At 39.0% G+C, this 12,445-nt stretch overlaps 2 protein-coding genes across 2 annotated transcripts; one reads left to right on the forward strand and one right to left on the reverse strand.

Moving 5' to 3' along the window:
• Window positions 1-329: 329 nt before the first annotated feature.
• endog (endonuclease G) lies at window positions 330-4,038 on the forward strand. Its single transcript, XM_020640795.3, has 6 exons — window positions 330-534; window positions 1,462-1,655; window positions 1,986-2,127; window positions 2,911-3,020; window positions 3,107-3,188; window positions 3,267-4,038. The coding sequence occupies exons 1-6, from the start codon at window positions 364-366 to the stop codon at window positions 3,462-3,464; spliced, it is 897 nt and encodes a 298-aa protein (XP_020496451.1). The 5' UTR covers window positions 330-363; the 3' UTR covers window positions 3,465-4,038.
• A 208-nt stretch (window positions 4,039-4,246) lies between these two features.
• LOC109989153 (transcription termination factor 1) lies at window positions 4,247-11,415 on the reverse strand. Its single transcript, XM_020640794.3, has 11 exons — window positions 11,260-11,415; window positions 8,515-9,262; window positions 8,034-8,158; window positions 7,606-7,791; window positions 7,409-7,487; window positions 6,978-7,102; window positions 6,530-6,725; window positions 5,880-5,972; window positions 5,668-5,733; window positions 4,944-5,029; window positions 4,247-4,627 (listed from the first exon to the last, which is right to left on the reverse strand). The coding sequence occupies exons 2-11, from the start codon at window positions 9,198-9,200 to the stop codon at window positions 4,443-4,445; spliced, it is 1,827 nt and encodes a 608-aa protein (XP_020496450.2). The 5' UTR covers window positions 9,201-9,262; window positions 11,260-11,415; the 3' UTR covers window positions 4,247-4,442.
• Window positions 11,416-12,445: the final 1,030 nt, after the last annotated feature.

Consider the following 12,445-nt stretch of genomic DNA (forward strand, 5'->3'; position numbering starts at 1 on the left):
ATAATTACAATTGAAAGTATAAACCTCACAAATATGAAATTGATAAAAATAATTACTTGACCCCATATGTAGATTTTTGTTTGTTTTCCTCTTATTTAATATTGATATTATGTAGCTTACTGTTTTACAGTCTATGGTACAGTTATGTTATTTTATACTTACTACTTATAGCCTACTACAGTAGACGTGTGATGTTTATAAAACATTTATAATGCATTTGAATGTATAATATGTACATGTTTTTGAATATTGATCAAATAGAGTAAAAAAAAATAAAAAAAGATAAACAACGATTGGAAAAACAGTTTTGTCGCGTTTACGTCATCAGAATGCGTCATTAGCAGGAGATCATCCACCGGCAGCATGAAGCGCTGGTTGCGGGCTGGTGCGACCTTGTTAGTCGGAGCCGGACTCGGGGCTTCAGTGACCCACCTCCTTAGTGTCAGAGGCGGGGAGGAAGAGCCGGACGGTGCCGGTTTACTCAGTATAATACCAGTGCTCCCGGTACCGAAGGTCCAGGCCTCCGAGCTGACGGTGAGAGAAGTGTGTGTGTGTGTGTGTGTGTGTGTGTGTGTGTGTGTGTGTGTGTGTGTGTGTGTGTGTGTGTGTGTGTGTGTGTGGTTGATTTGTTAAAATACTTTCAACATGATCTGATTAAAACAAAACATCTGTGTTTAATGTTATGTGTGTGTGTGTGTGCACGTACATTCAGGTGTGCGTAAAGGAAATAAACAACACCTCCCCCTGCTCACGTGCTCATGAAGAAACAGCTACAAAGCCATAACACATCCTTCACACACATGGCTTTCAATCTGCAGGAGCGCCTTGAAATACTTCAAAGTGACATGATCAGAAGATGTTTAACCACATAATAATTACAGGCTATATGCTGAAGAGGTTTTAACCCAACCACTGATGAGCCTGAACCAGGAGTGATCATCTGGCTGACACGAATTTGCCACAGTTTACAATCAGCCTTTTACAAATGATTAGCTGCCTGACTAGATTGCTGTTGAAACAGTTTCATATTCATCCAAAGCACAACACATTTAATAAAAGTTGATAAAACTTTACAATGACAGCAAACTTCACGTTTGGATAGTCTAAAATCTTTTTACCCTTCAGGGATCCCACACCTGACCAGACAGTGACTTGAGCTGTGGTCTTTACAGCAACACCCCGAACAATACAAAACAAATAACATGGCAGCATACAAAACCCCTATTTTGGCTCTTACAATAAACTATTATAAATATTTGAACACGTGTTTCACAATTTTAGTAGCAAGTGGTTTCAATGTGCTGTTTTTCTCATTAATAAGTAATAAAAAAACAGTGAACAGTGTTGACTGGAGTTTCATTCCGGTGTTTTTGTAGAAAGCAGTTTTCAGGAACAAAGCTTTGTCTTATTTTGAAAGAGACTTCCTGTTTTATATACTACCTGCTGTTTATTGTTGTTCAGGTGAGTCCAGTTGGACCAGGAGTTGTGATGAAGTATGGCTTCCCCTCTTTGGCTAACGTTAAGACCAGAGAGTCCTACGTCACCTCATACGACCCCCGAACACGCACTGCATCTTGGGTAATAGAAAGGCTAAACCCTGCCACTCTGAGCGGCTCGTCAGACAGGAAATACTGCGAATTCAAAGAGGACGACAGGTAAATCTTTAGAGTCAAATAGACTTGGGGCGCTGGTGGTACAGTGGTTAGTGCACGCGCCCCATGTATGGAGGCTGTAGTCTTCCAAGCGGGCGGCCCAGGTTTGAATCCAGTGTGTGGCTCCTTTCCCGCATGTCATTCCCTACTCTCTCTCCCTGATGTCCAACTCTATCCACTGTCCTATCTCTCCATTAAGGGTACAAAAAGCCTAAAAATAAATCTTTAAAAAAAAGAGATGAACAAACCTGAAATTAAGTGTCTTTTAATGTGGAACATTTTTCTTTTGAAATCTTTAATTTAAGATTGATTAGTTCTTGCCCCCTTCCACAGTGTGCACGTATGTCACAGAGCAACTAATGCTGACTACAAGGGAAGCGGCTTCGACAGAGGTCACCTGGCTGCTGCAGCCAATCACAAGTGGAGTCAGAAAGCCATGGAGGAGACCTTCTACCTGAGCAATGTGGCACCACAGGTAGAAGCAGTGTGTTTGTTAATGTTCATCACAACTGACTACAGGAAACATCAGTTCGGCTTCAGTTATGTGATGTGTGTGTTAACAACCCTCTTGTGGCCAGAACACCTGGCACCTGTTTTATTACAGAGCAACACTGAACTTGTTATTTGACTGGGCCTGAGACAGTAAAGAGTTTTTAGATCCAGATCAGGTGATCTGAGTTAGTTCATTCAGTGCTCTCCTGTTAGCTCATGTGTAGTTGACAAAAATAATTATCAGTGATGCTGACAGAAGCAGATAATGTGATTAACCATGGCAACAGTAAATAACAAGCAGAACCTTCATTGTAAATATGTGTGCCAATGCAGATGCACAAAACCAAAAAGAGCCCTGGTTCAAAGGTAGAAAAAAATAGTTGGCTAACTTTGTTTCATTTTATTTGGTTTGTCCACTTACTCATTAATCACACTAAAATCATTTGATTTTGATGAAGAGCTAGAATTCTTCTCTGTTACATTTAATTAGACATCTATTTATCTGCATTATTAGCTGTCACAGGGACAAATATAATTTGTTGTAACAAAGATGTTAATACAGGTAAAAAGGATGAAGTTTACTGAAACTGTAATAGTAAACTCTTACAGTCATATGCAGTTTAAAATGTGTGGGAGCAGGGCCCGGTGTTGAGGTTGCGCATATTCATACTTGTTTAGAAATACAGTTTCCATAATATTCTAACTATGATGAGTATTGCCTCAGTAAACTTTATTCACATGTTTGATTTGTGTTGTTTGTTCCGAGAACCCTCACCTGAACCAGAAGACCTGGAACAATTTGGAGAAAATGTGTCGCTCTCTAACAAAGCATTACCTTAATGTCTACGTCTGCACTGGACCTCTCTACCTGCCCAGGTAAAACCTTTATTTCTACTTGTGCCTTGTTGTGTGGGAGGAGCTTCAGTAATATTAGACAACAGTATTGTTTGTGTGTATTCCAGGCCGGAGGCTGATGGGAAACTCTATGTTCGATATCAAGTTTTGGGACAAAACCACGTTGCTGTGCCGACGCACTTCTTCAAAGTGAGTCCACTTATCTGCTGCAGAAGTGATAATGTTGAAATGACGGCTGGTGAATTCACCTGTCCTGTTCCTCCACAGGTGTTGATCCTGGAGCAGGCGAATGGCAGGGGGGTGGAGCTTCGGTCTTATGTTTTACCAAATGAACCAGTAGATGAGAAGATTCCTCTGGAGCGTTTTCTGGTGCCCATAGAAACCATCGAGAGGGCATCTGGACTTCTGTTTGTCCCAAACATTATGAAGCGGACCAGCAACTTGCAGGCCATCGCTAGCAGATGAACTGCACTACCCACAATGCATTATTGCGTCACAAACTTTGTGTTTTAACTTCACTTCTCCAGCAGGATGCTTTAAATCCAAAGAGTGCAGTACTGCCATTGTCACTAAAAAAAGTAAATACATGTTTAGACATTTAGATCTATAGGATGGACTACACTTCCTACAATCCTTTTTTGTGGTAGTCTGAGAAGCCAGCATGACATTAGGTGAAGAAATAAAAATAATACTGCATAATGAAATAAATTAGATATTGAAATTATTGTTGAAGGTCAAAAGTTTTCATTATATTATTGCTGTAGAAATATTCATATTTTTATAATTGTCATAATTACTCATCATGAAGCTTCACTTTGAGTATATGCAGTATATTTGTTCTCTCAAAGAATCAGTACATCATTTTTATTACTCCAGATTTAAAGTTTGTAGAATGATTTATTTCCTTCATTTTGTTGCTGGTTTGACATCATGTGCTGTCCATATTTGTCTGAATCTTCATGTTGGTTAAGATGCTTCAGGAATTCTCAATTATTTAAATTCAAATCCTGAATAAAGAGGAAAAGAAAATCTAATTTTACATGTTACTGTAGATTAGAGTACCGTACTATTACATTTTATACATTTTTAAAGCTGAATTAATTCATATTTAATTAAAAATTAATTATTTTTCTTCTCAGTTCATAGTTATAGTACTTATAGCTGTACAGACTTACGATCCTAATTGAACTTGAAACTCATCCGTTCTGAAGTTTGACCAGAAAGGTGATGAAAGAAGCTGAGACGGGTAGCATTAAAAATTGTTTCATTAGAAAGTTAGAAAAATGTAAACCATCAAATTTCTGATCACATAGATACTGACAATCTACCCATCAACCACTTAAAACCCCAATTCACTGTAGTCCAAGATAAGTCTGTCCACTGGTGAGAGACAACCAATCAGATTGCTGTTCCTTTTTCTCCCTTCGGTTCATGTCTCTTCACCTATCTGCGTCCTGAACGCTGACTGTTGTCCACCTCGACAAAACCTTCCTCCTCTGAGCTGAAGATGTCTGACAGCTGGTACGTGTCCTCCTGCTGCTGCGTGTTCGGCACCTCCTCTGCACTTAACTTCTTCAGGTTCTTCTTCAGGACAGGACAGACCTTTGCATGCAGGAAGTCTACAATCTCTAAAAAAACAAACAAAAAAAAAAACAGATGAACACAAGTCCAAATGAGGAGAATGTTTACTTTGTTATGAAAATGGGTTGGTCTTAAAGTTTCAAAAAGCGCAATAGAAAGACGTAGTATAACAATAACGTCACAGTACCATCACAGTTAGATAAAGTTTAACAATACAAGTTTTAAAATAACACAAACAAGTGTCACAGTAGGTTTAAGAATCAAGGTAAGACAAAGTACCACATTGTAAGATGAAGTTTGTTCAGGTATCAAAATAAGAAACTACTGCTGCATGACAGTTAAGTCAAACATTCCAGTACTGACCTCCGTATGATAATCTCGTCCAGTTAGGAACTCTGGAAATTTTCAGTCGGTGGAAAGTCTTCTGAACACACACAGGCGTCACTTTGCTGAAACACAACACCGTGCTACTTTTAGTCCAAACAGAATCACTTCTATAATCGTGTCTACTGTTACAAATTAGTCCTACAAAACAGATTTGAACAAAAAACAACCCTAACTACTAACAAAAACTAATTGAAACATGATGTTGATTTATTTGTGTTACTCACCTAATATAAAATATGTAATCATACTGCTATTTGGAATGTCTTGCACTTACTTCTCATCTATTACTATTATTATTATTATCATCATATTACTTCAGCATCTTTTGCACGACTCAACACTGCACTGTTTCTTATTTAGTCTTGTATATATTAGTCTGCTTATTTGTGCTTATTGTTGATATTTAATGTTATACTTGTACATAAGAGAGCACAGTTCACCAAAGTTAAATTCCTTGTGTATGTAAGCATACCTGGCCAATAAAGCTGATTCTGATCTATGGTGTTCAGTTATTCTCTCTGAGGAGAGCTGTGCAGAGCACCGCCGCAAAGGCAACATTACACCCAGATGCATAAAGCCAGTAGAGTAAATTTCCTAACCTGAACTCTGAAAAGATGAACAGACTACTGATCTATTAAGCACTCTAGATCAGCTTACATCACACTTCACACAGGTCTAACAGTTTAACCTTTGATCTCACCCAATACTATCAGCGACCTCATCCCAGTCGATGTCTGCCATATCATCAATATGCATGTTGTTCAACCTGAAACACACAATGAATTATCTCTAATATTAGCAGTAGTAACATACATATTATAGTTAAGTTGTATTAACAGTTGCATTTGATCCCCTGGCTCTAACAGCCATTAAACTGATTTCTCCACTAGACAATCTTAACGTAGATCTTACGTGTTGATAAGTTGAATTTTAGCCTGAAGTCCTTCTGCTCCTCTGCTGAAGGCGCTGACACCTGGAGACAGTTTTGTCTTTAAGAGGGAGAACCTGAAACACACAGACACCACACACATGAACATCCCGACACTTTGTCAACAAGATCATCTAAACACTTGGACAGCTAAACAACTGACAACCAGTCACCCCTGCATCCGAAAACATCGTGACAGCTCAAGATGTTGAATAACTACCTGATTAACTGGATACATGGACCATTTGAAATTGGACAACAGACCCTTTATTATCTAAATACCCAAACGCCTGATTTAACAACTCCAATCTTACTATGGAAAGGGAGTCTGATTGAATTCTTGTGTGTTCTTATTTGCTCTTGTATGTTCTGGTTCTGTTAAATAAACAGTAAAAAAATCAACAGTAATCATTTTCATGACAAAAAACCATCACACGATAGTCATTAAGTTCCAAGTTTGGTAGCTTTAACATCAGGCCACAAAGCACCTACAATATTAATATGTTCTTCTACAAAAGTATAATATTCTTCATGTTTCTTTTTTTGTCAGAACAACCACATGTCTATCTTCATTAAGGTGTTAAGAGTAACAAAATAGTCTCGGTGCCAGTTAAGTTTCAGAGCCAATACTGACCACTTGAGACGACACTGGACCCAGTGTCTGGTCCCGACCTTCTGACTGACCTCGGCCCAGGGCAGGTTGTTACACAGCTGCTCTCTGCTCAAACCTGAACCCGCAGGAATCTGCTGAACCAGAACCTCCAGGTGAGCCTTTAGAGCCTCCTTCAACCTTGACTCCTCCTCTGTACTCCACATACCATGACTTGCACCTGGAAAGACACATGCAGTACAGACACAGGTAAGACACAGTTATTACAGACACACAAACCAGCTTTCAGTGAGGGCTAAACTTCAGTTTACTGTTCACTGATCCATGAGTTCTAAGTAACATAGTAATTGTGTCTTAAGTGTGAATTTGATCTCGTCATTGTCAGATCTTAACATAGGTATACGTTGTTTTAGCAGGACTTGGGAAAAAAGACAAGATTGGAGGAGACAAAGTCATGTGTGCTGGGATTTACCAATGGTGGAAAAGCGTTTCTCTAAAGCGTAGCCACTGCGGTCCATTTTCATAGCGATCATGCTCCAGTTGTTCCCATGGATCTTCTGTAACTTGATAAGAGACTTCATCTCCTCCTCTGAGAACCTGACAGAGAACATACATACAGTGTGTTACAAACTGGAGACAATGACAGAGAAGGTTCTGCAGCTAAATCTGAGACATGGTATATACAGGCAGTATACCAGACAGACCATAAAGAGACTTACAGGGTGTTCTGCAGGTAAATCATAGAAGTAAAGGTAACATACAGATACAATAACAATTTTACCAACATGTTTGTGAAAACCTAATTCAGAAGTTTTAACAATATTTCTTGAGGCTGTAGAGGTTGTGCAAAAGTGTGCTGTCAGATCTCGTGCAATTTGCGTGACATGTTTTTTTGCCGCTGACCTTCCCATGTGGTTCCTGTCGTCAAAAATCTTCTTCGCTCTGGTGTAGACCTGATGACATGTCCGAGGGATCCCCTCAGCTGGAGAGACAAACGGACAGAAACATCGAGAGACAGACATGAACTACTACACCTAGGTTATCCCTGATGATGATGATGATGATGATGATGATGATGAAGACGATGTGTGCCTACACACCAATCGTTTCCAAAAAGCGATGTTGTACTCTCAGCTTCTTGATTTCTGCCTCCTGCCCTTTGAACCTCTTAGGAAACAGAAGCTTAACAGGTGAGCTGATGCCGATCAGAGCCAGGAAGTCTGCGACGTTCTTTCTGATCATCAGATTCTCTTCCACAGAGCACCGCCCTCGACGCAGAGACACCCCTGGTGAAGGAGGAAAGTGCATTTTTTGTAGAAGTTGATGTGTTTGTGGGCCTACCTTAATACCTTGTTCATTTGAGTATTCCTTGCTATTTCCTTCAGGGCTTTGAAGTCATTAAAGTCCTGATACTTTTATGTCTGCAGTACTATTACTTTGCTTTTTGTTGTATTAATACCTTGCTGTTTGAAGATCTTTATGGTGCAATGTATGTTTTGGTGGTTTATCGTGTTTGCTGTATTAGTACCTTGCTGTTTGAAGTTCCTGAAGCGCTGTAGATCATATCTCACCAGTATCTTGACCTCTTCCACTGATTTCTTCCTCACATCAGGAATGAACTCCTGCAGTTCATCCAACAACGCAGAGTCAGTCCTGACAGAACAGGAAACACACTGTTAATACTGTGCTCAGACAAGATAAAGGACAAAGGAAACACTGTGCTCCGATTGGCTGGTGGAGCAGACTTTTATCTTGTAACATTTGGACTTGAATGTTTTTTTTTTTTGAGTTTTCGCTTCTACAACATTACACCTAAAACAACATTTAGGTGTAATGCCCCTATCGCTAAAAAGTAGTACAATTATTTTCTAAAAAGTTACAACATTTGGTTATGTTCGCACAGACCAACCTTTTACTAAAATGTCTTTTTTTATTTATCGCTACATTAAAACGTAATATATTTCCACACTGACTCTTCAGTCCAACTTAATAATAGAAAAAAAACTCACTGATCATCTTCTTCTGCTGGTCTTTTCACTTTCCGTTTTTTCTTTGTTACTCCTCTTTCTTTCATCCTTTTAATATGCTCTTTTGGCTTCTCTCCTCCTCCTACAGTCTCCACTTTTTTCTTCTTTTTCTTTTCCACATTTTGTCCTTCTTTTGAAATCACTGGTTGAACACTCTCAACCTTCTTCTTCTTCTTCTTTTTTTCCCCCCCTTCCTTCTTGGTTTTAACAGAAACCAGGGCTCCTGCCTCTGTGTTTTCTGTTTTGACCTCAGCAATGATAACCTTCTGTTTTTTATTTTTCTTCTTCTTCTTCTTTTCGCTTTTTGAAGTCTCTCCGTTGTCGTGGTCTGTCGTGACAGTGACAACGTTCGCCTCACTCAGCGTCTTCTGTTTCTTTTTCTTCTTCTTCTTCTTTTCCACCACAGTTTCTGTTTCTACAGCAATGTGCATCTCTTTCTCCTCTTGCTCCACTTTTCTTTCCTTTCTTTTCTCCTTCTTCTTACTGCTCGTATCTTCCACTGCAGCAGGAGGAGGAAGATTGAACCCTTCTTCGTCTCGCTGGTGTTTCTTCTTCTTTTTATCTTGTTTCTCAGGTGTGTTGATGTCAACAGGTGTAGGATCGTCCTGCTGACTGTGTGATCTTTTTCTCTTCCGAGAGGGGGAGGGAGAGTTTGTAGGAGGTTTCATGACGGCAGGAGGAGATGATGAAGAAGATGCAGAACTGATGGTGATTTATTTTCTTATTTGACCTGTAGGAGAAAACAAACTCATGACTGAACAGTCACGTCCTCTTTCGCTACATTAAGCTATGATACGTTATACGATAATCTAGGTTGGACTTCTAGTGCCAAATTGCTCCAAAATTACAGTACAATAGTAAGAGTAACACATCAGATGATCAAATGTAAGTCAAATTAAAAAATAAAATGTGTTAAAGGTTGGAAAAATGGAAAAAAAAAGTAATGGCAAGGAGGACGGGTGGTATATGTTTTGTTGTGAGTTGGCTGTATATAAATAAACAACTGATTGAGAAGTTTAATGAGAACTGAAATGAAACAGCTACAAACTAAGTAACACAGAGAAAATAATAACAGGATGGACTTTAATGCCTCCACAACCTGTATATCCTACGTGCCCCAGGTCTCTGGAGACAAAAGAATAGACTGTGTTGGACTACGTTCCTCTGGCAGAGGGTTCAGTACCAAACCTCTCTCCTAAAGAAAGTTTACTTCCGATATTCTAACACGGCCCAGGGTCCCTCGAATCCTGGACAGACTCGTAATCTAGCAAACCAGGATGTCCCATTAGTCCTACACATCCAGGGGTCGTCTTTTAAGTATTTGGAGTAAAGCAGCAGCCCACTCAGTAAGAAAATTGCTTAGTTTGTTCCTGTAAAGACACTAGTTGTTTCCTGTTGTATGGTGCAAGTGTGAGAGGCAGTTGTGGTATCTTTGGGGGGGTTTGAATGTCCTAGAATTATCTAGAAATGTCAGGGGCTCATGTGTGAAAAGGGCCTTTTGTTCACCCTGAAAACAAACTGTCCATGAAAGACGCTGTCAACACAGAAACATTTCACGCTTAAACACTTCAGAATCCCTATGTTGCAAAATGTGCCTTTGCCCTACAATGAGCGTGTTAATGATGAATTAAAATGATGATGATACCTGGATAAGAACAAATCAATGTTACACAATCATAAAGCCAGACTGTAACTACTGCCGGTGCTCACTCAGTCAAAACATTTAGTATAGCACAAACTCTTTGACACAATTTTTGTAGCCCAGCATAGTTTGTAAATGCTTTGGGTTCCTTCTGACTTAAATGCTGCATTGCCTCCTATAAAGCATATGTAGTATTTATTCTGGGGAGGAATTTCTGCATTTTAATTTGACAAACAAAGACTGTACTCTTACTTGAAACAAGAAAATAACATTGATTGTCTTCATTTTCTTATTTTTGTATAATAACAATATACCCTCCAACAGTTCATAATGACAACTGTTGTAAAAAAAAATAAGATAATTTAACTTTTTGTATTTGATGGTCAGTTGTTGACTGTCTGCAGATGTACACAACTACTAGGCAGCATCAAAATATGTAAAAGAAAAAAGTCATAATACCAGTTAGATAACATGGTCTTTCAGACACTTGCTGGACATATTTTTTTCTGGACCTCTTTAAATTGTGAGTGAATACCCATACCCCTGATATGATTCACTGCAGTGAATACATACAAAGTACCAGAGAAGATGCTCACTTTGCTTTAATCAGTTGCAGGATCGTGACTCCTGGGTAACATCAGAACCGATATAACCTTCTTTTTATTCAAAACGTTTACAAATTGGTTGATACCCTTTAATTAAATATCTCACAGGGTAACCAAAGTAAACAAATGTGTCTTATTGGCTCTGTTTCAGCTGAACAAACACACACAAAAAGAATCAACACAAAGTGTATCTTTAAAAGGACTAGGGAATCAGAGACTTACAAGTGTTTTAAATAAATACAAGTACTTTTTTTGCTTCTCACATAAATCGACACTTACACCTGGACAACGATACAGACCAGAATCTGACCTCAGATCAGACCAAAAGAGTTCAACAGCACAACAGAACCAGAGTGAATAGAGAGAGGAGCCGGCAGGCTACAAGGTCCGAGTCCGCACTCACTTATAATCAAAACAGTGAAGTATAGAGTTTTAAACAAGTCTAAAAGCACATCCAGTTTACCATGTGAATCCACTCACCTTCTCCACAGCTGCACGCGTGCTACGGAAATAACACACAGCGTGTTTACTTCCGGGATTGTAAATGCGCATGCGCGGACGCCTCAGAGTGAAACAGGGGGTGCATCCAAATTGCCAAGTACCTACTCAATCTGTCAGTAGGCAGTACCTACTATCCATACTGTTTAGTACCTACTATTCAGTATGCGCGCACAGTAGGCAGATATTTGTTCCTACTTCTTCGGATTCATTCAGTAAGGAAGTGACGTCAATTGCGTTTCCCGAACCGGCCGCATCCACCCGTTTTTTTGTTTTTTTTCAAGAGTAATGCTCATACAGTACATATTTTTACAGTCTATGATACAGTCAGATAAAAAAAAAATACAATGTAAATCAAGTAAAAGGCAGATTAAATAACTAAATAACATACAGTACATAAAGGAAAATACAAATGAAAGACAATAAGATACAGAATATAAAGTAAAATAAACAAATAAAGACGCAGACATAAATATGGAAATCATTATTTAAATAGAGGGGGAAAGGTTTTATAATAATTCAGTTTCTGTTGTTAATTAAAAGTAGTGATTTCAGTCGGGACTTTAACTCTAGATTAAAAATTTATTCAATTAATCCACGCTCGTTTGTTTTGATTTGGAGGCGGACGTGAAGTGACGTTTTGCGTTTAATTTCGCACAGCATTGTGGGTGGTAAAATACAATTAATTTCCTGAAAGGATGCATCCGATCCATACTGCATAAAACCCGGAAGTTAGTACCCATACTGAAATGTTCAGTATACTGAGGCGGACCCAAAATATGCCAACTGAATGACCACGAAAGTTCAGTCTACTGAAACCCGCTACGGAAAAGTCTGCACTGCATACTGAACTGTGGCTATTCGGAAAGGGCCAGGCTGAATTTCTATCTCCTCCCTAAACCCTGAACCCTGACCCTGGGTTTTATATATAACCTGACCACAAAACATGTCATCTCTGTGTGCCAAAACAAAAATGGTGAAAACACACATTTAACCAACCAATACAGCAGCAAATATCAAAACCCCCTATCCCTATCCTAAAATCCCATTTTTTGTGGGCAGAGCCTAATTGGTGGTAGAAAGTAAGCTAGAGGTCAATTTACATCAGAAAATTATTGATATTCTGGAAGCCTCCTCCAATTAGTTTAACTGTATTGTACTGGAAGAC

Source organism: Labrus bergylta, chromosome 2, assembly GCF_963930695.1.
Source record: "Labrus bergylta chromosome 2, fLabBer1.1, whole genome shotgun sequence".
Classification (NCBI taxonomy): domain Eukaryota; kingdom Metazoa; phylum Chordata; class Actinopteri; order Labriformes; family Labridae; genus Labrus; species Labrus bergylta.